Source organism: Leptonychotes weddellii, chromosome 9 (assembly GCF_054177405.1).
Source record: "Leptonychotes weddellii isolate Sample4059 chromosome 9, ASM5417740v2, whole genome shotgun sequence".
Classification (NCBI taxonomy): Eukaryota; Metazoa; Chordata; class Mammalia; order Carnivora; family Phocidae; genus Leptonychotes; species Leptonychotes weddellii.
The window spans coordinates 95,715,290-95,741,794 of NC_138377.1; the positions used below are offsets into that span (position 1 = coordinate 95,715,290).

Here is a 26,505-nt window from a genome sequence, read left to right on the forward strand (position 1 = left end):
AGATAGGCAAAGTCTAAGGATCATTTTGTTCACATTCAGTTTCTTTTAACCTCTTTGGGATTTTTTTTTTTTTTTTTTGGCTGCTTTGACCACCTCAGTTCCTTTTGATTTAATTGTATTTTCCAGCAGTTTCCAATTGTTTGAATTGGAAACAAAGCCTTAATAAGAGTTCTAGTTAATTTTCTGTCTTGTAATTACCGATCTCATTTTTCTGATAATTGGCCACAGCAATTATATGTATATTTACTAATCACATAGGAGGCTGTGCAATTGTATCTATCTGCCACCATTGATAATGACACGCATATTGCAGAGGTGCTTTTATCATCTTCTTTTTTCCACTACATCAAAGCTATTTCCTCTTGTTCTCAATAATGAATACATGCATGCATTTGACACAGTTGTGTGCTAGAGAAATTGTTTGGCTCCCACCAAATGCTGCATGCTCTGAGTTTCTTGCCTGCAGCGCTGGAAGGTTGTATGTAATGATATATTGCTCATCCAAATGGCCAAAGCACTCCAAAGCACAGTGAGATTAAAATAAGTCATTCCTTTGTTAATTTAAATAGGTGCATGTATCATACTTTGCAGGGCACTTTGTGTAGGGATGTCAGAGAGGAAAAAAGCTGCCGAAAGGTATTTTTAATAGCAAATGAGAATAGATGGGAATGGAGTCATTTGCAGCTGCCTACGTTATGTGGCTGTCTTGTTCCAACTGGAGGTCTAATGAGATGACTGTTAAAGTACTCTGCAGTGTAATTTCATTACATCCTGAGCCGCTACACTATAAACACAGTGGCGCTCTCTGTCATTCTTGGAAAAACTCCTAAATTCTTAAAGCCTTCCTTTGCAAATGGTAATGGGGTTTGCTCCCTGTGTTACTCAGTGGTTGTCATTTGTGGCCGTGTTGTTTCCTGCTCTCTTAAGTGGCTCCCACCTCCACCCCAGTTCTGTTTGGTGGTCAAGGTGGGAGTTTTTCATTGTGTCCTTAATTCACTGCCTCTCTCACATGACAAGTTTGCCCAGACTGGCAAACAGGCTAAAATTCCTTTTCAGGAAACAGCTTCCCCCATAAAAGCCTTTCTATTAAAATAAAAAACAAAAACAAAACGAACCTGACCCAAATGATTCAGCAAGCAGTTAAGAGCAGTTGAATATACAAACAAATGTAAATAAATAGCAAATCCAGTAAAAGAAACAAAGGTCAACACAAGAATAATTTCACAGCTCTTTGTTAATTACAAGACCATTTGTGTGTTACTTAAATAATCATTAATTTCTCATTTACACTTTCGTACCTTCTTTCCTACCCTGTGGCTATCATTGTCCTGTTTTCACCTCCCCTCCCTCTTGGCTCTCATGTTTCTCACCATTGTAAAATTGTGTGGCTTTAAATTTGGCATTTTTACGTAAACATGTGGGAGAGGGTGTAGACAGCCTTTTTAATTGGATGAGGCCTTATTTTCCTTTCCACATGGTGGTGAATCCTTGCTATAGATTCATCTTTATCCTGCTCCTTGGGGGGCGGTGGGGGGGTGGTGCATATAAAGGAAGAAAAGGAATTGTTGTGACTTTTGGTGACTTGTTTTTCCTCCATCCCAGGATTCGCCCGTCCTTCCGGTTGGAGAGTTCTCCGAGCCATTTGTACATTTCATCACTCAGTGGTGAGCCCGTTTGCAAACATGCCATGCCCTCAATGTAAATGATACATGCCATTAACTCTGCAGCTCCGTGAGACCTTATGGCTCTCCCTGCTTCCTCTTGGAGACGGGAGGGACGTCAGGGCCTTGGGCAGATGGGGCAGCAAATCTGAAGAAATTGTTTAAATTATGTAAACGTTATTTACACAAAGGGTCGTAAATGTACTTTAGAGGCTTTTTTCCTGTTTTAATAAACTGCTGAGAATCGGGCTACTTCTTCGAGCACAGATACTGTTGCTATCAAATTTTTTTTTTAAGAAATACACAATTTTATAGCCCCTATTGAACAGACATATGAAGCTTATTTTTATTAATGTAACCTCCAGTTACCCATAAAACTGTCTGTCACTTAGTGGAAGCAGCATAGTTTATTAATCCATCGGGTTTTCAGTAAATAACTTTTATCTTTGGTTATATGTTAAACACAATACTGGTGTCCATTTCAGTGAATTTTGATGTTTGAAAGACTATGAAAACAGGGTTCCATTAGGCCCACTTGAACCATTAAAGAACTGGGAAGAACCACAGGATTCAGACCAAATGGGCCCTCATAGCCTCCAGGCAACCCCGGGTCATTTTACACCTGAGGAAACAGGCATTTTTCTTTGCCAGCCCTCTGCCTTTTCCCCCTCAGTAGAACGAGGTTCCCCCTTTCACATCATCCACCTGCCTCTTCCCCACCCAGCAGCACCCAGGTGGCCATGGACGGCCTCATTGCTCCACTGCCCTCCTGCCCTCTCCCTCGCCCTAGTATAGAGAAGGAGATGGAGAGAGAGAAGGAAATTGGGAGCCTAGCAATGATCACCACAAAGCAGGAGACAGAACTAGCCAGAAACTGTTCTGGACATTCTGGAACTTTCTTATAACCACCTCTACATTCCTTCCCCTCATCCACCAAATTCCATTTCATCACCCCTTTAGAGTCACATTCAGTGGTGGAAAATGAACCCTTCGTTCCTGTGGTGCCTTGAAATGGTGCAATCGGGAGTCCTTGCTAAACCAAACTGGTTGTGCACTGTCCCCTTCCCCTCCCCACCATGATCCATCTGATGATTGCACTAAAGTGAAGCCAAGAAATATTCCTTAATATAAATGTCAAGCTTTATCACCTTTTTGACTAAGTGTAATATGTTACCTCTTAATAAAAATGTCTCATACGGTTTATACTCCATGGAAAAATATGTGAGGAAGAGATTTTTTTTCCCTTGACTTTAAAAATTTTATTAACACTGTTTCTATTTATTTAAAATACTTATATAATATTCTGTAGCTTTTAAAAACTATTTTTACCCTGCAGACATTTATTTCCAAAGCATGCCATGTTGGAAAAACCATATATATATCGGTTGAACACTGGAATCCTGAGCTCATCAACAATATAGAGCCATTATCCAGAAATTCGTATTAATCTCTCTTAATTTCCTTTACATGGAATTCCTAGAAACACTCAGAAGCACATCATGGGAATGCCCCATTTTGAAATGCAGAAATTGAAAAATAAATGGTGCCATTCCTAAGCTGCCCGGAACACTGGTTTGGGCATCACCCGCCCGACGCTGTGGGATTTGTGACGGGACGGCTTTGCAGCTCACTGTGTGGCCTGAGACCCACTTGGAGGTGGGGCAGGTTCTGGGCAGACAGGGAAAAACAGATAAGGCCTTGCCTTCCTTCTGTCCAAAAAATTAATCAGCTGCTATGTAAAAGTTTTATGGAGACAGGGGGAGGGATAACCTGTGTTGAAATTTCCACAGATGTCAAGCCGAAACAGAAATGATAGTGGGTAATAGCCTTGTTTTCCCAAGAGATACAGCTACTTTGGAATGTCAGATTAGGACTGTTACCAACTCCACTGGCAAGACAGCTTGAATTACTTGCTAATGGATGCAGTATTTGAGAGGTGCATATGGCTATTTATAGGGAAGGCAAATGTCCTCGATGTCATTAATGGTTCATAACTATGGTTCTTATTTACCAAATGATCATTAAGTCTCTACTTAAAAAAAAAAAAATACTGTCAGCAAATGCAGGGATCATATGACGGGTTTTCCTCGTGCTTGTTAGAGGTTGCCTTGTATAAAGAAAAAGCATCTGTGTGATTTTGAAGTAACAGAAGAAGCAGTCTCTTTTCATGACTTCATCCCATAGACACTCTTGAGTTTAGTATAGATACGGCCACCAAATAGGTAGCTACTCATAGTCACATCAGTCCCCCATGTGAGTGCTTCATCATGTAGCTTTGTACATGATACAGCTACTGATGATACTTATTGCATGTAAGACAAGAAATATTTTGTATGAGGAATATGAGTCTTTAAGCAGCTTAAACAAACTTAACTCCTCCCCAGCTGTTTAATGAATATCAACTTGCATCATAGCCAGAATAAATAAAAGTTGAGCTAATGTAACAGCCCATTTGTAATTTTGTAGCATTATCTAGATTCCTAACCTCTTTTATGTATTACTTGTTATTCAGAGTCGTAATGAAGGAATAAAATGTTTTCTCATTTGACCTGATAGTCATGTTTCTTTTCTTATTATTACCTTATCCCAGTTACCAAAAAAGAAGTCTGTTGTTCCCTAGATTTAAGTTTGAAATAAATTGAAAACTGAGTCAGGAAGAAATATTGCTCCTTTTTTTCTCCCACATTTATTTCAAAAATGGAATTAGGTAAATTTAAATTCATTCTTCATCTGTAGTGCGAGAATAACAACCCCCCCAATTGTGTTTCTGATTCATGAGATTCCCCCCAAATCTGATTAATTAAAGGCCCAAATAAAAGAAAGGGAATATATGCTGATACTTTGGCCAAGAACTGAACGTGATGAATTTGAAATCATTCAGATTCCAGGGAAAATAGTCCATAGTGGAAAGTATAGCACAAATCCATAAGTGATCTAGATAATGATGAGCTTTTCTTCCTCTTACAGCATGCGAAAACAACCAAAAGAAAGACCAGCACCTGAGGACCTGATGGTAAGTACATTTTTTTAGTTACATGAGCATTCTCTAGTCATATATCTGTGCTTAACATTCTGTTAAAAGAACCAGAATGGCATTTAAAACATCCACAGGCTCTAGAGAGGCCGAATTACTTACTCCATTTGGGTAGGTGTTTTTGAAGCTCAGATAGTAGTTTTTACTTTTTAAAAACCCACCATCGTTTTGAAACTTAAGCCAGAACTCTCTTCCTTCGCCTCACACTCAAGGGTCACAAGTTAATCTGGGTTACTCCTTGTCCTCATTTGCTGTTACAGCCTCTCAGAATCCAGAGGATTGGTAACAGAAAAGTGAGTCAGCATTTTAAGTTTTTAGCACAGTCCTGCAGGAGATTCTGAATGTGACGTGGAGTCCTCTTGGATTCATGCAGAATGAAATTAGATTGGCTGCAAAAGATCAAGTTAATGTGAATCTTTGGTCTTTCCTCAGAAAGAGACAACTATAAGGCTGCGGGTGCTGTGTTCTCAGCTCCAAGGCTGCTTTCTTTGATTGCAAATGACAGTTTTTAGTCGAGCAGGGAGAGGAACAGAGATGTTCCCTAGCAATTCCCAAATGGTCATTTATTTAGTGCAGATTGTTGATTTGACAATGCACAAGCTGTTAGAAGAATGCCAGGATCGAGCATTAGTAAATAATAATTATAGTCTGTTCTTTTCATGTTTTGTGTATATACCATTCCCTGTCTTTAGATTATTGCACTCAGAGCACATCCCGACCAATTTTCTTTCACCACTTTAAACAATAAGCATTTTACAGGTACCAGCTCAGAGGTGTTCATCTGTTGTACACCATCTTAATAAACACCCTAAGTACCCAAACTTCTTCTGTACAATACAGATTTCATCCCGGAGTATAAAATAACAGGATGTTTCCCTTTTGCATCATGAGTGCTTTCCAGGAAGGTAGCTTTCTCCCTCGCGTTACCCCTGGAGCAAATCTCCATTTTCAGGGTGGTTTCAAGTTAAAGTTCACCCCTAAAAACCTCTGCAATTTATAACTGTGCAGGTTTCATGTCTGGAATAAACTGGTCTTTTGGCAGTGGCGTCTCTTTGATGGTTGGGAAATTCTTGCAGTTAGTCACATTTGAGAAAACTTGGAACAGGTTCTAGAGATGGAAACCCATTTACCTTGTACATTATTATGCTATGGCTGGATAGCTCAGCTATTAAAACAAAGGAATAGGGTTTCATAAAACAGATACCTGTTTGTAAATGCATGTTTCAGTGCTGCAATGAGTTGGCCAGGTATAAATAAAACACTGCAGAATGCACATACACCCATAAATGCATACGGATGTATGTCTTAGTAAGGAACACAACTCCGGGGTGGTAAGGCATAAAGACAAGGCTAAAGGGTGAGCACTTTCAGTGCCTGAGAAGGAAGTGTATATAAGGCTGGGGGGGCTGGTGGCGGTGGGGAGACAAGCGATACATAGTTCGATATCTCTCTTTATAGCTGTACACCCTGGTATGTGCTGTCCCACATTTTTAATTAATAAATATCAATAAATCAGTAAAGTACAGTGAAAAATTCAGTCACAGGAAGCACCATCATATAGTTAATTTAACATTTTTAGTACTGCTCCCAGTTGGATTTAAATGAACATATCCCCTTAGGTACAGCGCTAGTGAGGCACCCTGGCTTAGAAGGGGCTCCGTGAGGAGGCAGAGAACCTGGAACGTGTGTGAGGCTCCTGGGGTCAAGAGGGTAGGGCCCTGCCTGCCTCTGACCACAATATTGAGCCAAATAGGGGATGGGAAAGAAAGTAGGTTGTACCTGGCTTGAGGAACCTGAGTCACGTCCAAGGCGCCCAGTCTTAAGGAACCAGCTTCTTTATTTCTTCCTGCCTATTAATGGCTTTAATTTTTCCTTTTCCCTCTCCGCCTACAACCTATTTGATGGTACTCCCATCTGGAAGCTGAGAACATCCTCTGGAATGCATGAACTGGAGAGGACATTTGTCACTGTGCATGAGGGCCTGCCTTTCACAAAAAAGAGCAGTTTATCTCCCTAGCACCGTAGCGCCAGCCAGCAGGGCACTGATGTGGTCTGCACAGCCCGGGCCGCGTCGACTGTGAGGCCTACAGGACTGTCCAAACCAAAGGAAGGAAATCAGAAATGGACCTGGGTGGAAACACTGAGAGTTACAGATTCATCACCAGGGAACTCTGGTGTGGCTGTGACCACCGGTGAACACAGCAAGCCCTGCCTAAGTAAATCAGACTGCAGGGAGGGGTGGGCCATGCGCACAGTGGGCATGCAAGCAGTTTTTGTCTTTTTATCTGGTGTGGTTACCTTATATCCAGAATAGCCCAGTCTTAAAACCATCATCTTTGCGATTTTTGACCATGTCAGTCTTAAAGATGAAATGTAAAACTCAAGTTTAGATTCTTGAAGTCACTAAAATCCCAGTGTTAGGACTCATCTAGGTGTTTAGTTGTTTGATTCTACCTTGTGTGGTTGTTCCTGAGATGGTTATCAGTTTTTGTGTTCTAAGTGGAAGTATTTTAAAGCTGGACCAAGAAATTCCCTTAACGCTCACATTTTGGGGAGTCCAGGGTTCATGTGAACTGATACATGTTTCTGGCATGTAGCCATTAAGCTACATAAAGAACTCATTCAGAAGTCTCATCAGTAGCATCCACATCATCTTGGGAAATCTCAGAACCAGATAAACAATTCAGTTCAGCAGATATTTATAGACCGTGATGTACAAAGTCCTGTGCTAGACTCAACAGAAGATACAAGGAAGAATAAGCCACATTCATACAGTCCTGCAGAGAATACAGCAAGTATGCAAATTGCTAAAATAAAGTAACTCGGAACTACAGAGTTCTGTGGGGATTCACTGGGGGAAATGGAAAAAGCTACCTGGAGAAGGTAGCATTTGAAAAGGGCCTTTGGAGGATGGACTGAATTTTAATAGAGAGTTTTCAAGGGGACATTCCAGGCAAAGGAAACAGGCTGGGCAAAGCATGAGTGTATAGAGGCTCCAGACTTTCAGAGCAATGTGAGACCTCTAGTGCCTTTTGGAACAGAAATCCTTTTGACATTGGCCTGGTGGAGTCCCAGACCCACAAAGGGGGAGTTCAGATAGGCAACATGTTCACCACCAGCTGGGTGATCTGTTAAAAATTTCCACGTCTTATAGGAGAAACCCTTTCTTCTTAGAGAAGAAACCCTAGTCCAAGTCTGAAAACTTGGACCTGACATGGAAGCAACACACCCACCCACCCCTTTTTTCAGGAGTGGACTCCCATTCAAATATAGGCAAACCCTTCATCCTTCAGTCCTTTGAGAGCTATTGCATAAATCGGGAGTCAGCATTAAACCCAACAAAGGAAATCCAGCCACGCAGGTGGCCAAGAACATCCAACATGCTGACACCCCACACACACTCTTTCTTCTCCTAATAAAATGAGTCCATTGTTAAAGAACCCACTTTTAAATCACCCTGGTGTAAATCGCAGGAAAGACCTATGTCAGCGCCACCCCAGCTCTGTGAAGTAGGACTCAGAAACTTAAAAAAGTTTCCAAGCTGTGGAAGCCCTGTGGAGATGGCAGGCAGAATGTTCAGCAGGCTTCAGACAACGCAGCGGAGATGTGTCGGCTTCTGTGGAGTAGGGGACAGCTGCTGCCCGTCAGAAAGGATTGGCGAGAGCATGGCAAGGAGGGAGAAGATGATAAAACCAAGGGTGATGGAGACCTTTTCCCAGAATGTCAATAATTCAATTGAAGGATGCAAAAAAATAAAAATCAGACTCCTAAATTCAGAGACAGACGGCTTGAGATGGAAAGGTTCAGATCTGGCTTTGCTATTCAAATTGTTATGTTCTTGAATAGAGAATACGGTGAGGAACATTATTGGGTAGACCCTTGCTCATGTAAGCCACAGAGAATTCCTTCTGCCCAATGAGTCTTCCTGCAGGGTTCTCTGGTAGCTAAGGTCAGGCTGGGCTTTAGCAGGGAAGCTGCCACACTTCCCTTCCCCTGTCAGTAGCTCCCCATTCCCTCCCAGCTTTGAGTGTCTTCATCTGCAAAACGGAGGGGATGGATGAGATCACCAGTCCTTGACCTCGGGTCCCTGACTTAAGGAAGTCTGTTAGAGCCCCTGAAATTACATCCAACGTCGTGTATGCAGGTGGGGATTTGCATTCTTTTCTGAAAAGAGGAATCCGGGGCTGTCATCAGTTTTTCAAACAGGACCATGACCCTGAATGATTGTGAAGCCCCCGTCACTGCCTTTTCATTCTGTTAGATAGTGCAGTGTAGCCAGGACCAGATGAGCAGCTCAGGAGGGAGGCATTCACTCGGAGGGTGCTGGCCTGGCGCAGGGGAGGGAAGGGAAAGGCCCTCCCTGTGGGACTCAGCAGGGCCGCCCACCAGCTGGCAGGTGGCCCTTTAACCTCCCAGCCTATCCTGAATGTGGGCCTTGACTCAGGCAGGGAGGGTATGGGCTGTGGGCACCCCTCCGCAGTTACAGTTTGGGTTCAGAGTGCTGTAGATCCTTCTATGCATTTAGAGTATTTCCAGAAGCTTCCCATGTCTAAGCTCTATTTAATGGAATCTATGCATAGTAAGTAATCAGGTCAGAAGAAGCAGCATCCCGGTTTGAGATCAATCGCTGGCTAATACTTTATCTAGGCCACTTTATTATCTCATGCTGATCCGATTCCCATTCTCCTCCTCCTTTGTAGCATGCACTTCGGCTGTGGTAAAAGTACGGATCACATACATATTAAAAACATATACCCATTCTATCTGTATGTAAATGCGTGAGGCACAGCTGGATATTGCAGAGGAGTTTGATTTACTAATAGTTATTATCTGTTCTACTGTTCAGTGGCAGAGAGAATTTCAAAGAAACAAGCTGGCGCAGAAATTGTCTTTATGCTATTACTGTACTGTTTTAGTAATTGTTTAAAAACATGGGATTTCTCCTTAGGTTCTAATAATGCCTGTTATTTTGTGCATTTCCTGGTACATTCCAGAGCAGGGCGTCCTCGTTCAGTATCTTCTCAGGTTTGGTTTTTTTGGTTTTCCATTCAGGCTACTAAGAAGAAACACAGAGGGCAGAATTTGACATTTTGCTTAGAAAGCAAGCAAATCTTGGGACTCGAAATCTAAAAAGCAGGTGTGGATCTTGGGGGAGGGATGTCAGTTACAATCAAAATAGTGCTTTTAGATTTTTTTCCCTTCATCTAAATCCCAGCAGCTGCAAACTTGAAGGCATCTCATTTCTCAGAAGAGGCTTCATGTATAAGAGGTGGTATTGTTTGGGGGCTAATAAACACCAAACTGCTCCAGAAAAATGTTTAAACATTTAATTACTTGTTAACTTGTTTAACTCCTCTCTATTAAATTGTCACTGGTAGCTTTTCTGTGTACCCAAACCTGATTGTAATTACATTTTCAGATAGTTTGGCTGGTTGTTCTCTCACTTAATCAGTGGATGTGATCAACTGGGCATTAGAAATTGAAGAAATCACCAGGTTAGATTTTTGTCTCTCCAGCATTTCAATTCCAGTGTAACTTTTGGATTTATACCAAATGGTTTCATTTGCCATTGTTAGACCCAAACCTTTTGATCACTGGGATAGACAGAATGCACTAGACAATTAAGAAGATTTTAGGGGCATCTGGGTGGCTCAGTGCATTGAGCCTCCGATTCTTGATCTCAGTTCCGGTCTTGATCTCAGGGTCGTGAGTTCAAGCCACACCCTGGGCTCCACGCAGGGCATGGAGCCTACTTAAAAAAAAAAAAAATGATTTTATTCAGGCTGTTGCAATATGGAGAATGTTTATTAATGAGGAATGTGTCAAAGGGAGTAGGCCAAGGTTATGGAGGCAGGTAAACAAGGAAGTCATCAACTAGTCTTATGGAAGGCAGGAGGAAGGATGGAAAAGGGTCTTTTCTCTTTGAAAGCTGGGTGGTCCTCTGTGGCTAACAAATGAGTGGGGAGATTTCTCATCTTGTATTTCTTTCTGGGAGCGCAGGGCTCAGATAAAGTTCAACATTATCACCACAGTCTACTAAATGGACCAAAGGTGAGTTTCAGTTTCTTTTGATCCAGAGCTTGCTTGTATCCTAAACACAAATAGGAGGAAAGGCACATTTCAGCAGCCCCCTTGCATAGTGTTCATGGACCCACTCTACTTGCAATCTAAACTTTTTAAGATACTAACGATTTAATGAACAATTATGAACTTGGTTGTCGTTTACAACATCTAGCTATCACCTGTGTCTTAAAGAGCATGTTTTAAAACAGACCCTTAGGGCCAGCCTCCTATGTGTGTCTGGCCACCCATTCCTGCAGACATCATTTTTGCTTTTGGTTATTCATCTGGAGTTACAAATCAGCTCATTAGCTAAGGCACCCAGAATTTGCAGGGAGAATCCCTGGCTGGGGTTGTAACTTCAGCTATGTATTTCCTTCAGGCACAGATGGCATCGCAGAAGCCTGGGGGCTCCACAGAGGGTCCAATTGACAACCATGGAATTATTTTTTTTATTATTATTATTTTCAAGTTCTGAAGGCCATTAAAATCATCTGTTTGTGTCTGTTTATAAATAGGAATCCACTAGTCAGAAGTTGATTTTAGCTTTTTAATTGCACATAATTACAACGGCAGAATCACTGCCTGGATGCTTGAGATCACACTAAATCAGACAGCTTTAATTTGAATTTTTGATGACACGTTAGCACTTCAGCAAGAACAGAGAGATTATAACCCCAGAAAACAAGCTTTGTTTTTCCACAGACGTGACTGCTTAATCTTTTCACGAGACTTTAGCAGATAAATGTGTGTGTGTGTCTTTGTGCGTATTTATATACACGCGCATAGCAAGAGAGATACAGATAGATAAAATCTGTCACTCCTTGATCATGGTGATCTAACAGTTTTAATTTCTCAGTTAAGGATAACTTTTTTCCTCCATCAGTCAGGTCAGATCTCTTAATATGGTGATGATTTGCCTGTTTAAGATTGCGGTTTTTTGAACTCCTGCCTGCAATGCGTCTTTCTTGTTTTCCTGGGCCTACTGTCATCTCCCCAGCATCGCATTTCACAGCACAATGAGGCTGTGGTGCCTTGACCGCAAAAATAGTTTGGTTATCCTGGACGCAGTAAAGTGGATCACTGGAGTTGCTCTGCGGTGTCTCGCCATATTCCCAGGGGGCTAAGCTGGGTCTTGGGAGTGTGTTGCACATTAGTTCCTCATTTGACACCACTCAGCCCGTTGGCAGTTTCTTTTATTTGGGTGGTGGCCTCAGTTTGGAATTACCCCCCCACCCCCGTCCTCAGAGGTCTTCATCCTCCTCCCCATCACAGGGCTTGCCCCCTTCTCTGAGGCACTCCAGAATTTACCGTCACTAACTTGGAACAGCCACTTAACTACACAAAATTACGTATTCGTCTTCTAGTCACAAATTGGTCCATGTAGTACAGTGGTTCCTAATGCTGGCAACTCATCAGAATCAACCAAGTAGGTTAAAAATAAAAGGCAAAAAAGTGCCTGGATCCCAGCCCAGATTAAAGAATTTTTGGTGCTTGGGCCAGGGAGCAGGCACTGTTTTGATTTTTAAAGTTCTCCAGGTGATTACAAGGAGCAGCTGGAGTTGAAACTCACTAGTTTAATGCCTTTTTTCTCCAACTAGATTGTAAGTGCCTTGAAGGAGGATCATGCTCTTCTAATTCAGTGTCTAGCATCATTCTATACAACTGACATTCAGGCGAGTCTCTGATCTAATTACAAGAAGAGAAGAGAACTCACTATCACTTACTCTTTTTGCATGTGCCAGTCTCTCTCATCCAGTTCAGTGAAACCCTGTACTGGACATCGAATGGATAGACAAACAGGATATGTCCCTTGTTCTCCAAGAACTCACACAACAAAGATGAGGAAACTGACCCAGGAACAAGCCACCTCTGGACATTGTAATGTACAATATAAGTTAGGCTGACCACACTAGAATGCATGGTCCAATCAAAGGGTTTTGTTTGACTCAACCCAGAGGTGATCTGGGTAAAATAATTTGGTGCCAAAATAAAGGCATTTGGGGATGTTGCAGTGTTTGCAGGGATAACATTCAATTTATTTAACAACCAGTACAACATGGGTGTGACCAGTCAGAACAGGCACCAGGGTTCTGGCCACCCCACCTTGGGATGGGATATGGGAAGAGCAGGACATTGTTAAGCTGGTGCTACTCAGCAGCACCTGTGATCTTTGGCATGTGTTCTGACCACTTGCAAATTCACCACCGACATTTAATTCCAAAACAAGACGTATCAGAGAGCCAAGACCTAGAGGAGATCACCTGGCCAGCACCTACTTTGCTTGGTTAGGTTGACGGCAGGGGGCGGCCCACAGTCTTTATCTATCAGCATATCGGATGCATGCCCCCACAACCCCTAGCTCTTGGGAATAATGGATTAAGCTGAAAAAGACCAGAGACATTTAGCCATTTGTGGGGGAAATATAAAAAGATCTGAAGCCTAGTCTCTGTGATTTGGGAATTGCTGTTGAAGGCAGCGAACTTATTTTCCTGGGAGTACACTCCAATAAATAGATGCAGTTCTTATCAATAATTAATGAGTCTAACCAGGAATTTCAAGGGCTGGAAAAATATTAGAAGCCTCCTATTTACAGTTGAAACCAGCTGGATTTGTTTAATGGGTTGTTTGCTTTTTAATTTGTAGCAGTTTTGAGAGAGACCTTTGGGGATCGGGAGTCTCGTGGTTTCAGTGAGGCCTTTTGTAGACACACAGTTATTTGGGGGGCCAGATCGGCCTGCAGATAATTTGAGGTTCACGTGGCCATTTAGAGACTGCCTAAAGGCAGTAGAGACATTTGGGCCTTCTGTCCTCTATTTAATTTTCAAGATTAGAATTAAACATTAGGTCTTGGTCTACCGAGAGACATTTGCCGGAACATGGACTAGTTTCTTTCCAGTATCCTGGTTTACCGTTTCTCTGTTCTCTCAGTGTAAATGGTCACTGATTCTGAAGTAGGAGGCTTGGTAGCATTCGTTTATTAGTGCAGAGGTTCCCTTGGCACAAATAAAAATGGAATTTTCAAATGTAACCCGATTAACTCTTAATTGTGTACCAGTAGCCCACGTGTGTCTCACCTCCCTCAGAAGGCTTCTGGGTGGCCTGCGTCTCTTTTTAAACTTGGTGGGGGGAGGGGGGATTCAATTAATAGCAGGACTTTCTAATTGTGGGACTGGTGTGGAGTTGACAAAAATTTGTATAAATAGGGTACATTTTTCCACTTAAGAGGGCTGTGCTGAAACATTTTTAATTGGATTTTCATGGTGATTGACAGCATTTGATTATGACAGTAACTTTATTTGGCTGGACTGCTCTCGCCTCTTGTTCGGATTTTTCCATCAAAGCCCTTTTTTATCCTCTGAATCCCCAGTGGAGCAACAGTGATTGTGGAAGAGCCTTTTAGCACCTTTGTTGTCACCGTCCCTGGTGATGATTGGGCCCAGCTGGTAGTAGATAAGAAAATGTCCCTTTCACAAAGAGGCTGTGTCTCCCGCCTCTGTGGCTTCAATAATTTTAAGAGCCCCCAAAACCTGTTGAGGATTAGAAGTAGCTTTAGATGTGAAATGAGTGTTAAGTATTAGTAATCGGGAGATTAGGGCCCCAGGGACGATGAGAGATAAACAACTGCAATTAAGGCAAATCTGCCGATGTAAACAAAATTTAGCAGAAACAGATGCCCTAACCATTTTGGGGGATTGATTTGAGGGCACCAAGGAATCGATTTTTGTCTTGTTTACACTTTCAAACCCCTGTGATATACTGAAAGGCGAAATATTTCATACAGCCTGATTTTAGTTAATTTTTTTTCCAGTGCCTCACAGTAGGTGCCTGTCTTCTCGCAGTGACCAGGCCTGAGTTTATTCAGCATTCACAGGGAGCAGCTAATTGTCTATGAAGGGCCCCCGTGTTTAAATGGGCTTGACAGGAATTTAAATTTTGTTTCAATCAACCCCTGTGCTCACAGCCTGCTCCAGTTTCTAATTTTTAAATTAAACATGATTTTTTTTTTTTTTTTAAGCCACAGCCTTGCCTCTGGAATACCCTGGCTCTAACTCTCGGAAGGCAAATCGGCAACCCTGCAATGCTGGTGTGTGCAGGGCCTGAGGCACCAGCTCCCAGGCTGGAAAGTTCTTTCCCCAAAGCAGGCGTCTCATCCCCCTGTCAGGGAGGTCAGCAGAGCTGGGGCTGGGCACACTGTCCTTCCTGCCTGTGGGAATAGTCCAGCTCTCCTGTGCAGGCATCAGCACCATGTCATGTGGAAAGTGGGTTAAGTACCAAAGAAAGGCAGAAGGGTAGGTTTAGAGGGCTGGCGAAATCGTAACCCACTGCACGTCTGGTACGGACACGGATTTCAGAAGCCCGTTCTACTCCTGTTTGATGGCGAGAACACGCCTTGAGCATCCCAAGTGTGCTCTCGCCGTTTTTAATTGTCGAGCGTCTGCTCAGCGCAGAGCATCCCGCCTGATGCCGAGGAAGCGTATAGCAGCCCTGATTCCTGACCTCAGCCAGCGTGCAGTCTAGCCGGGAAGATGGGGATATAACAGCCAAGCACTGGATAGAATGTGAGACTGGCCAAGGCCCTCCCTCGCCTACACCTGCCCCGCTTCACCTCACGGGGCTCCTTCGCACGAGCCCTGCGCTTTAATGCTCTCACAGCGCCCAGGTGCATGGGGCATTCTCGCATGGTCGTGTCTTCGCTCGTGCTCTTTCCTTACGTCCACGTGGTGAATTCCTGCAGTTCCAGTCACTGCAAGAGCTCCCCAAAACTTGCTGAGGATTACAAGTAGCTTTCGATGGGAAATGAGTGTTAACTGGACAGCCTCTGTGAAGCTTTCCAGGCCTGCCTCTGTAGGGCTCCTGACTTCCTGTCGTACGGCATCCTTCCTCCTGGCAAGTCCCTCTGTTAGTGCACTTTTCACCCTTTGTGGCAGGAACTTGTTTACCCAACTGGTAACAGTCCATAAGCAAGACTATGAGTTTCTGGAAGACGACATCATGTCTTATTTACCTGAGTATCCTTAGCATCTAGCCCAGTCCCTAGCCTCACGTAGAATGCTCGCTAAATAGTTATTGAATTGAAATGATATGAATTTAACGGGTAAAATGTTTTCTGCAGAAGGCAAGATTTCTTCCGGCCAGGGTTTTCTGGGGAGGCTTTGTGAACCGGTGACAAGTAAGGCAGACCTCGCAGAACATTTACTTATATGCGCTTATTACTTTCTGCACACAACGTGGAACACAGCTTGAATCGTAAGGGAAAGTAGCAGACCCTCTAATATACGCAATAGCCAGAATCCATACTACAACTTATTTTCTCTGAACTTACCTGAAAGCAGTTGGAAGGAGGATTGCATGCATCTTGGAGCTACAGATAAATTCAGAAAGGCTTCTGCTCTTTAACATTTAAAAAAAGCAGATTTATTGTAGAGAGAAATTAATCTAAACAAATACCATTTTTTAAACACGTGAGTTTACAGAGTTCTTTCATATAAATTACTCATTTGACCTTCACACAAACACTACAAGGGTTATTCTTATTCCCATTTAACTGATGTGTTAAACCAGGGCTTAGAAAGGTTAATTGATTTGCCTGGAGCCACACAGCCAGGATGGACATGGGACCATTCTGCCTTAAAGCTGTATCTGCTGGTGCACAGTGGACCGGGGATAGTGGCTGTGAGAATTTCAGTGAAGTCAAACTGTTTCTTGCAGTCAAAAATAAAACTAAGCACAAATAGCCTGCAAAGAAACACGTAGGATTTCAGCAGTGTGCTTGTGAAGCCAAAATGCCCCTCTGGGATGATTGCTCAGCTCACTCCTTATGGTCCCCCCCCACCTTGGCCTCGTCCTGCAGCTGCCGGGCCATGGTTGAGGCAAGGAGCTGGTGGCTGCACACAGCAGCAGGTGCCTGGCTGAAGCCTGGACCTCAGTGCAAGCAAACCAAACGGGAAGAGAGAAAATTCACACTTAGTCTGCTAGTTGGTTATCTGAGGGGAAGCTGTGAGAATCTATGCGTTATCATTGTTTTTTGGTGTTGTCAGCCTGTTGCAGAAACCGAGGACCTTTTCAAACCTTTTCAGTTCTACCATCATGGTTGCAGAAAGAAGCAACTTCCAAGAGATACATACTGTTCTTGAGTTTGGGAGAAATTTCTTTTAACTGGGCAAACTTACTGAGCCCATTCTATGTGCAGAATATATTGCTAGATGCTGTATTTAGTGCTACTCAAATATGGACCGTGGACTAGTAGTAGCATCTGAACTGTTTCTTGAACACAAGGAGTTTGTGCCAGAATATAAATCAAGCATGACTCAAAGCTTCTGTTTAATTCAGCTGACGTTTGTTTGTAGGAAAACTTTGTCAGTGAAGGAAGCTGCGTGCCGATTGACATTGTGGCATAGTTCCTTATCTTGTAGCAAGCCAGTAGCAAGTAGTTCCCAGACCAACCACTTGAGTTACACAGCTGCAGGGAACACAGAGGCTGATCAGAGGAGCTTACAATGCAGTGTGGAAGTGGGGCATTTAAATAACCAGGGGTACAGCTGGCCTGATACAAGACACCAAGGAGCAGTTCAGTAATCTATTTATAGATGGTCAAAAAGAACTAAATGAATTTATTTTTCCCTTCAGAATGGGAAAAATATTTGCAAACCATATATCTGATAAGGAGATAACATCCAAAATAATATAGAGAACTCATACAATTCAATAGCAAGAACCAAACAATCCAATTAAAATGGACAAAGGACCTGAATAGACTTTTTTTCAGAGAAGATATACGAATGGCCAACAGGTACATGAAAAGATGCTCAACATCACTGACCCTCAGGGAAATGCAAATTAAAATCACAATGAGCTGTCACCTCACACCTGTCAGAATGGCTCTCACCAAAATGGTAAGAGATGACAAGTATTGGCAAGGATGTGGAGAAAAAGCAACCCTCTTGCACTGTTGATGGGGATGCAAACTGGTACAGCCACGGTGGAAAACAGTATGGAGGTTCCTCAGAAAATTAAAAATAAACTATATGATCCAGCAATTCCACTTCTGAGAATATATCCAAAGGAAATGAAAACACTATGTCAGAGATATCTGCACACCCCATGTTTATGGCATTATCTACATAGCCAAGTCCAGAAACAGCCTAAGGGTCATTGACTGATGAATGGGTAAAGAAGATATAGTATATATGTACAATGGAATATTATCCAGCCATAAAAAGGAAATCCTTTCATTAGCAACAACATGCATGGACCTTGAGGGGACTATAGTAAGTGAAATAAGTCAGACAGAAATGCAAATACTGTATGATCTCACTTGTATGTGGAATCTTAAACAAAACACTCATAGAAAATAGATTTTTGGTACGGGGGATTAGATGAGAGTGGTCAGAAAGGTATAAGATAAATGTGTGTACAGAAGGTACAAAAAGATAAATAAGTACTAGGGATAGAACAGACAACATGATAGCTATAGTTAACACCGCTGTATGGCATATTTGAAAGTTGCTAAGAGGGTAAATCCTAAGGGTTCTCATCACAAGGAAAAAAAACCATTTTTTCTTTTGCTCTTTTTTATTTATATAAAATGATGGATATTTTTTTAAAAGATGGATGTTAACTAAACTTATTATGGTAATCATTTCGCAATATATGTAAGTCAAATCATTATGCCGTACACCTAAAACTTATACATTGTTATATGTCAGTTATATCTCAATAAAACCAGTTGGGGGTAAGAACTTAATGAAAGAGAAGCCAAACCGTGAGTGCCTTAGGAGACATGTGAACAAAGTAGTTAGGTCACACAGAATAGGAAGCCAGATGGAGATCAGGGTCCGTCAAGAAGGTAGAAGGGAACCTGAGGCTGGGAAGACAGCACACAAGTGTCTGTCCAACGTCGGCATTCCGGGGAGCGGAACGGCAGGAGCACAAGCATGGAGCCATGACCTTGCTCACTTCTATAACCGTTATGGTAGAATTGGAAAGGTGGAAAGATTTGTTGCCAGACAGCGAGCAGACATTCTGTCCTCAGTCTGTGAAGTCTGGAGAGGCCAAAGATGGGCTCTAGATCTTGAAAATGAGTCTGTCGTGAACGTGGACAAGAAGCAACATGGTAAACTGGAAAGAACATTGATCTGATTTCAAGTACAGGCTCTGCCTCTCGGTAACTGGGGAGTCAACAGTTAGGTAGTTTATCTGAGCTTCTTCATCTGTAAAATGGGGGTGGTGATACCAATCTTAAAGTATTGTTGTTTTTATTTAAACAAGGTGAGAGTTCTGTGAAAGTGTACTTATAAACTGTAAAGTGCTAGGCACAGGTGAAGCACTAAATCACTTAGCCTCTTTGGGTCGTGATTTCCTCGTCCATCTAATGTTCTGGGTATTTCCAACTAGTAGCTTCTTGGAAGACAAATGTGTTTAGTGGAGCTGACTGTGAGTTAGAATGAAGTAAATGTGTGTTGGATGTTCACAGCAAGTGTCCAATGAATTGGTAATTTCTTGGGGGGTGGACAGACCCCTGTGAATTTTCCTCCCCAGTCATTAGAAAGCTTAATTTTTTGTCCTCTGTTATCAGTAGAATGTAATGAGCATCTTGTTGGAGGGAATTATTGTGAAACAGTTAATCAACAAGTATTTGTTCTCTGTATCTCTGAGGTGTTGTGATGGATTCAAAAAGAATATAAGAAACAGTTGTGTCATGGAGGAGCATATGAGACACATCCACAGGAGACATTCAGAGAGGGCAGGATGGGCTGTGTGCTGCTGACTTGCCTGGTGTGAGAGCTCAGGGGAGGCCAACCCCTCCCATCCCTCCACCCCTCCTTCGCTAGCTGTTCGAAGTCAGGCATGGCCCTCTCTCAGCCTCATGTTCCTTACTCTTAGAAACGGAGTCCCACAAAGCTGGAGATTTAAGTGAGATAAAAGTATCTTACATGCCTGGCACGGTGGTTGGCATAAGATGAGCACTCAATATACGGTGGTCGCTATCATCACCATCACTGCTAATAACAAGAGGGAAAGGTTTCTGGAAGAAGGAAAAGCACAAGCTCAGAGCAGAGGAAGCACGGGACGGTGAGGAACCCTTTGCCTTCTGGCCAAAGCGAAGAAGACCGCTGGGAACGAAGGGAGTGAGGTTAGCTGGGTGGGATGGGTCTGATCTAGGAGGGCTTTGCACACCCGTGAGGACTGTGGGTGCACGAAGCTGTTGTTGGTTCCTGAGCAGCGCAGGATCTTGGTGAGGCTACCCCTCCACAGGCGATGGACCACCCAGTGATGGTCTCTGCCTGCTCCACATGGACCAGACTCTGGCTGGAACCAGCTTCTCAGTAGGGATGTCCTAACCCTCTGGCTCTTTCTGAAATTCCATGAAAGTCTCCAGCCAGAAGAAGAGAAAACTGAATTCAGAGCCTGTAGCTTCTTGGCAGCATGTCATTTGTCTCTCTTTCTGCAGCTTCTTTTCAGTGTCCTTTCTGTCACCATCAGGGAAAATCATTAGTATGCTAATCTAGCTAGCCGTCATTTTAACACTGACCTTTGCTAACCTGCCTTTGCAATTTCAGGAACTATGTTTGACTTCTGTAAAAGTAACCTTAAATTGTAGTCTTGTAAGAATTCCAGAGCTGTATCCTTCACTCCTTCTTCTAATGAGGTTATGACCAAATGCTCATTATAATTGCTTTAGACTCCTTTTAATTTTCAAGCTTATTAATCATAAGAAGAGTTATTTAAAATTGCATAAATTAATCTTAGATTAAAAGCCCATCAAAGCCTCGAAACAATTAAGAATAAGTAGGATTTCCCTGGGGCAGCAAGTTTTATTTTAATATTGTAGTCAGGTGGATATCAGAACCTTGAAGTGTGGTAGTGATTAATGTATGCAAAATTTAAATGAGATTTTTTAAATGGCAAATCTAAATCACATATTGACCTAACTGTAGGCTTTAACTGCATTGTCTGTCATATATTTAAACTGTTTACTAATCAACATTTTAATTACAGCGTGTGCCAGCAGACCCTAGGACAAATAAAATCTAGCATTTTAAAATATCGCTGCAAAGTTAGTTATCCAAAAATTGCAAGACTGTTACTGGGAAGGACAGAGGGATGAGAAAACAGAGCAAACTTTCTGCAGCAATGGGTAGACTTGACACAGACCATCCTGAGTTGTGGGGCTGCCCAGAGACTTCCGGGCCCCGACTGTCACCTTGCAACTCTGTTGGTCTGAGGCAGCTGCCTCTCCATGGAGCAGCAACTGGGTTTCCTTTGAAGTTGGTTCATGTTTAATTAGGGCAGTACTTCCCTTCATGTGTTTGAGCCCTGGCTGCCAAGCATTATTTACTTGAACACTGTGTAGCCCTCGGGTCGCTATCCACCCCCCTTTATGGTATGGGGATAAGATATTTCCAGAAATTTGCCTGGACCTCCGCCTAAGTGAACAGCCTCTTCTCCTTGCCTTCTCCCCCACGTCCTGGATCACCACTGGGTTAGGCAAACTGTCCCAGCTCAGGAAGATAGCTGGGGGCCGCACCAGAGTTGGGCAGAATTTCTCTAGTTTACAAATACTCTGTTTCGTTATTGAAGGTAGATGAAAAGAGGGTCACCTTGAACAAATTATTTCACCCCTCAAGACTTCAATCCCCACTTCATGGCAGGGAGGGTAATAGTGACTGTTTCTGTGAAAATCCAGATAAGGTGAAGCATATAAAGCAGATAGCGTAGGATTTGGAAAATAAGACGTTCCTGAAAATATTTGCTCCTATCCTCATCATTTCTTTTCTGAAACTAGTTTTTAAGTCATGGTTATAATTTCCAGTAGCACAGCGGGATATGTGATAAGACGTTCGTGTTCTCCCAACCCCTCCCACGGCCCCAGCCCCGCTCTCCAGAGTTAAACACTGTTAATAGTAGTTTCTGATGTTACTGTTCCACACCTTGTGTTTTCACTTACTATATCTATAGAATCTTTCCATATCCTATAAAAGTCTACCTCGCTCTTTTTAATGGCTGCATGATAATCCGTAATATGAATGTACCATATGTGTTTAACCAGGACCCTGTCATAGAACTTCTGGACCATTTCCAGATCTTTGCTGTTAAGATGGCGACCATCTCTATACACATCTTTGTATGCTGCATATGGGAATTCCAGCTCCCCCTTGCCTGTCCTGATGCTGAATTACCAGACTTGAATCATTGCCAATCTGATCAGTGATAGTCGTTTTAATTTGCATTATTTTATTAAGTAGGAAGTTGAACACTTTTTTTTCTTGCATTTATCGGCCAGTTGTGATATTTTTCACATACTTTGCCCCTCTTTCTGTTGGGTAGGTTGTCTCTTCCTTCGTCATGTTTTTGAGCCTTGACTGCCCCATCTAGAAAGCAAGAGTGGTGGACATACCACCTCCAAGGCGTCTTCTGCCTTTCTGGTCTGGAATCCCAGCCCAAGGATCCAGGATCCAAGCTGTCCTTTGGGCAGCTTTTCTGCTAACAAAAGCGCCCATCTGATCGTGGCCTTGCCGAGCCAGCATGGAGCTTGCATAGCCAATAGCTGGGGGTAAACTGCAAGAGGGCTGTTTTCTTCTTTTGTTTAGTTGTTGTGTCTTCCTCTCTGAGAAAAGCAGGCTTGGAAATTACAAGGCAGAGCTGGGATTGAACTTCCTTTAAAGCTGCCTGTAGACATCAGGAATATTTATTTTCTCTATTTGTTTTAAGCCTGGGAAGACTGTGTGGTTTTCTCACCACTGTCCTGATGGAGCCCTGACCAGCAAGCGTGCAATGCCCCTAGCCCTAATGTGCCATTAATGATAGGTTAATGTACAGTATAATGTTTTTGGGACTACGGGTTCATTACACTTCTGAGTGTGAGGTCTTTCCACAGAGCGCCCAAGGTCCCATTGCATTATATCATGCAATAAAAATACCCTTTTCATATCACACACTAATAAACTGTATTTGAAATGCTGTCTGAGGGCACTGCTGTCTTGTCTATAGGCTGAGCGCGAGTGCAACAGTTGGGATGCCTCTTTTCTATTTTGTGTTTTAGTTACACGGAATTCTGAACCCAGGGAAGTCTGCTCGTTCTTGGTTTAAATGAGGGAGCGAGTCGGGGCTTGAGGCCCGAGGCTCAGGGGAGGGGCTGCTTGATGAGAGTTGAGGGTCCTTAATACAGTCTTCCTTACTGGAGAATTGGCAAGGTCCCTAATTCTCCCTAATTCTCTCTTGCCTATCCACCCACGAGGTGTGCCACTGTCAGGGGAGCTGGTCTAGTGTCTTCTACACTTAGCATTAAACATATGTTAGGTGGTATAAAAAAAGAAGTATGATAAGCACTGCCGCGTTTCGGTCATGGATAATCGTGACTGCACACCTGTCTCCGTGCTGGGAGCCTCACACTCAGCCTCCCTGCGAGGTTGCTTCTCTTCTCCTTATTTGATGGAAGACAAAGTTCACAGAGCTGGGGAAGACAGCTGCAGTGCAGAGAAGGAGAGCCCCCTGTGTGGGCACAGACAGAGCCTCTCCCACTAGTGCTTGTGCCCTCCGAGAGGTCAGAGATGCACTTGTGCTGGGCAAGCGCCCTCTCTTCAAACACACGTAGTCCGGGTGCACTTGCTAGTTATCCTCACCTTCCTATGAGTTGGTTTAATCCGGTGATTTTTCTTCTCAGCAGTTAGCTGATAGCAGAGGTGATTTTGAACTTGCGACCCTGGAAAAGGAGACTCTTCTACATCAGAAAAGGACATTGAAATTTAGGAATGAAGCCAAGACTGGGATTGGAGGACTGAAAATCACCAATTTCATACTTTGATCCAGGGCAGACCATGGTGTCTGTACTTTGTTAAGGGGGTGCAGGTTCTACCAGCTGTAGGGTGTGGGGAAAGAGTGACCCGGGACATCCGAGCACCTGGGGTCAAGCCAGCCCTTACCGCCTCGGAGCTCCGTTGTCCTCGTTAATAAACAGGCTGGCATCTACTTCTTCAGCGGGAGGTGGCATGCGGTAACGTACATGAGAGCAACTGATCAGTGCCTGGCCCGGGTAAGAGCTCACCACGGTCCCAATTATGTTACTGCTATAGCATATTCTAACAAAAGGCACAGGCTTTGGAGCTGACGTCCGGTTCAAATCCCTGCTCTACCTTAACCCAGTCACTTAACTCTGAACCTAATTTTTGAATCCACAAATTTGAGGGAATAACAGTGATGCCGTCCCGCTACTTCATGGGGGTGTGTTGCAACATTGGAATTTAGATAATGAGCTTGAAAGCACTTTGTGGAATGAAAATCCCCACTCAAATGCTGGTATCTATAAATATCTGTATTTCTCTCTCCAAATCAACATATTCAAACTGGGTTATCTTTGAATAAATATCCTTATAGTGGAGCCAATAAGGGCAGCTATTAAAACGCCTCGCTGGTGTCCCCCCCCACCACCACCACCACAAGGGAGCATGTCACCACAGAAATGTAGATTTACAATAAGTAAGTCTACAAAGCCCAAAGAAGGGCAGTTATTTTATCCGACGTCTTCATGACAACAGAGCAGGGGAGCAGGGGCAGTGTCTGTGCTCCCCTGAGTTAGCGGGAGGAGAAACCAGCCCTGGCTCAAGGTAGACAGTATCACCTAGAACAGAAGTCAGATGATCAAGGGACCATGTTGAATGGGCTGAACTGGTCTGGGAAGCCAAGAAGATGATGGAAAGAAAAAAAGCCGAAGGTCCTGAGACTGTCCTGAAAGGGCTGAACCTTTTGGCTGTAGCAAAGTCCCCTTAATTGTTAGGAGAAGAGTATTTAAGTTTCAAAGATAATTAGTTTTTCTTTCAAGGGTTACAGAGTTGGACTGAACCTTTTGTTTTCAGATGTGCGGACTTCAGAACACTTACACATAAACCTCTCAGGGGTTAAATCTGTCTTTAGGGCTACCAGGACTTGAAAAATGTTACCATGTATCAAGAAAACCAGAAGTGACAAGTTCATTTAAAAAGCCTGGTTTGTCATTGTTTATCTAATTTTCACAGTTGACACAGAAAATTAAACCAGCTGACACTCACTCTCTTGACCGTCTCCCTGGCTCATTTCCCTGGTCCTTTCCTACCTGACCTTTCTAAGAACAAAATGCTCCAAACCCCCAAAATATAAAACTTCCCACTGAGTTTCCAAGTTGCCTGGCAGTCATTCCAAGATTCTGTCATAGGATGTCATCCCTAATGTTATTAAAAAACAAGATGAGGTTATAAATCTGCTCTTGTGAAGTATTTCTCTTTTCCCTCCGCTTTGACCATAAATCTTAGAAGTAATCAAACTCTCTGCGAAGAAAGCGGAGATAAACTTGGGCCCTGAGTGGCCCCATATGTCTTCACTGAATTCAGATGATCTGAGGGCTCATCTGCCCTGTGACATCACACCCTGAAGGAAGGCGCTGGGCAGAGTGAGAGCTTTCGCCATGTTTAACACCGACATTCTAAAGCTCAGAGAGCAGCACCGCACCTTCTATTGGTGAATGAGCTGCTCCATATAAGGAAACTATCCAGATAACTGAAGCTTATTCTTTATAAAATCAAAACTTTAAAAAAATAGATTACAGTGTGTTCTACATTTCTTTCCTACATAACATAATTAAAAATAAATAAGTAAATATTCACAACTCCATACCAATATGAATTTAAAAAAACAGATATGTACATCAAGATTTAGCTTTTTATTTATTTTTTTAAAGACTTTATTTATTTGACAGAGAGACACAGCAAGAGAGGGAACACAGGCAGGGGGGGTGGGAGAGGGAGAAGCAGGCTTCCCACTGAGCAGGGAGCTGGATGTGGGGCTCCATCCCAGGACCCTGGCATCATGACCTGAGCAGATGCCCAACAACTGAGCCACCCAGGCGCCCCAAGATGTAGTTTTTTGAAAGAATGTCTTTAGGTTGTCATTATGAACATTGTTCCTTTGTTGTATTCTGCTGCACCAGTGTCTCCCGATATTAACATGTGTAAGGCCGTTTGTCCATGCCCTGATTGACCCCAAGCTGGCTTTCCGTTTTTGTTGTGTTAGTGCTGCTAATCCCTGGCGCTTCTTACTCTTACTTGCTTCTTACCTGTCCTCGTTCTTCCCTCCAACACTTAGCCCTCACCTCTTCCTCTACGCTTTGACTATTTCTTTTGTGCTTTAGATTGGGAAACCAGATACTAAGCTTGTTAGCACTAAGTCTGCAATACAAGAAAACTGGCTTGAATAAAGGCTTGAGTGACGAGCTAAAAGTGATCAAGTTTTCGTTGAACTTCCAGATTCTTCATCTTAAATAAGGGTGTCAAATTATAGTGACCTGTTGATATGTCAAGTGCTCCCGGATGTGAAAACAAGGCCCTTTGTCTAAGTAGGAAATACACCACTTGATAATGTTGCATGTCAATGTCCGCGTCTGAAACAATATGACCGCTTTGCTCTTGAATCAGTAATTAGGGTAGACTTCAGAGTGTGGAAGTTTTGCTATTTTCTGAAGGGACCGAATAAGCCATGACTATGCCAAAGGCAGTGCTCAGGCTCTAAAAACCAGATCTAGGGTCAGGTAGCAAGAAGCCTTTCCATACATCTATACTGGATTTGATTGAAAACTGGAGCGTAAGTGTCAGGAGAAGCAAGCTTGTAACTAAGTAACTTTGTCCCTCTTACCAGTGAAAACAGGCTTGGTTTCAAAGGGCTCTGCAGTGAGGGCCGCCAGCTTATTTGTAACCAGATGAAGTGTGCTCCCTTAGTCAT

The 26,505-nt window shown here is 43.0% G+C and overlaps 1 protein-coding gene across 1 annotated transcript in view; it reads left to right on the forward strand.

The window, feature by feature from the left end:
* MAP2K5 (mitogen-activated protein kinase kinase 5) overlaps nt 1-26,505 on the forward strand; it is a 234,025-nt gene that overhangs the window by 193,040 nt on the left and 14,480 nt on the right. Inside the window, exons 18-19 of the mRNA XM_081831876.1 lie at nt 1,603-1,664; nt 4,629-4,674. Of these exons, the coding sequence (XP_081688002.1) occupies nt 1,603-1,664; nt 4,629-4,674 (108 nt within the window). The remainder of the gene's footprint in view (nt 1-1,602; nt 1,665-4,628; nt 4,675-26,505) is intronic.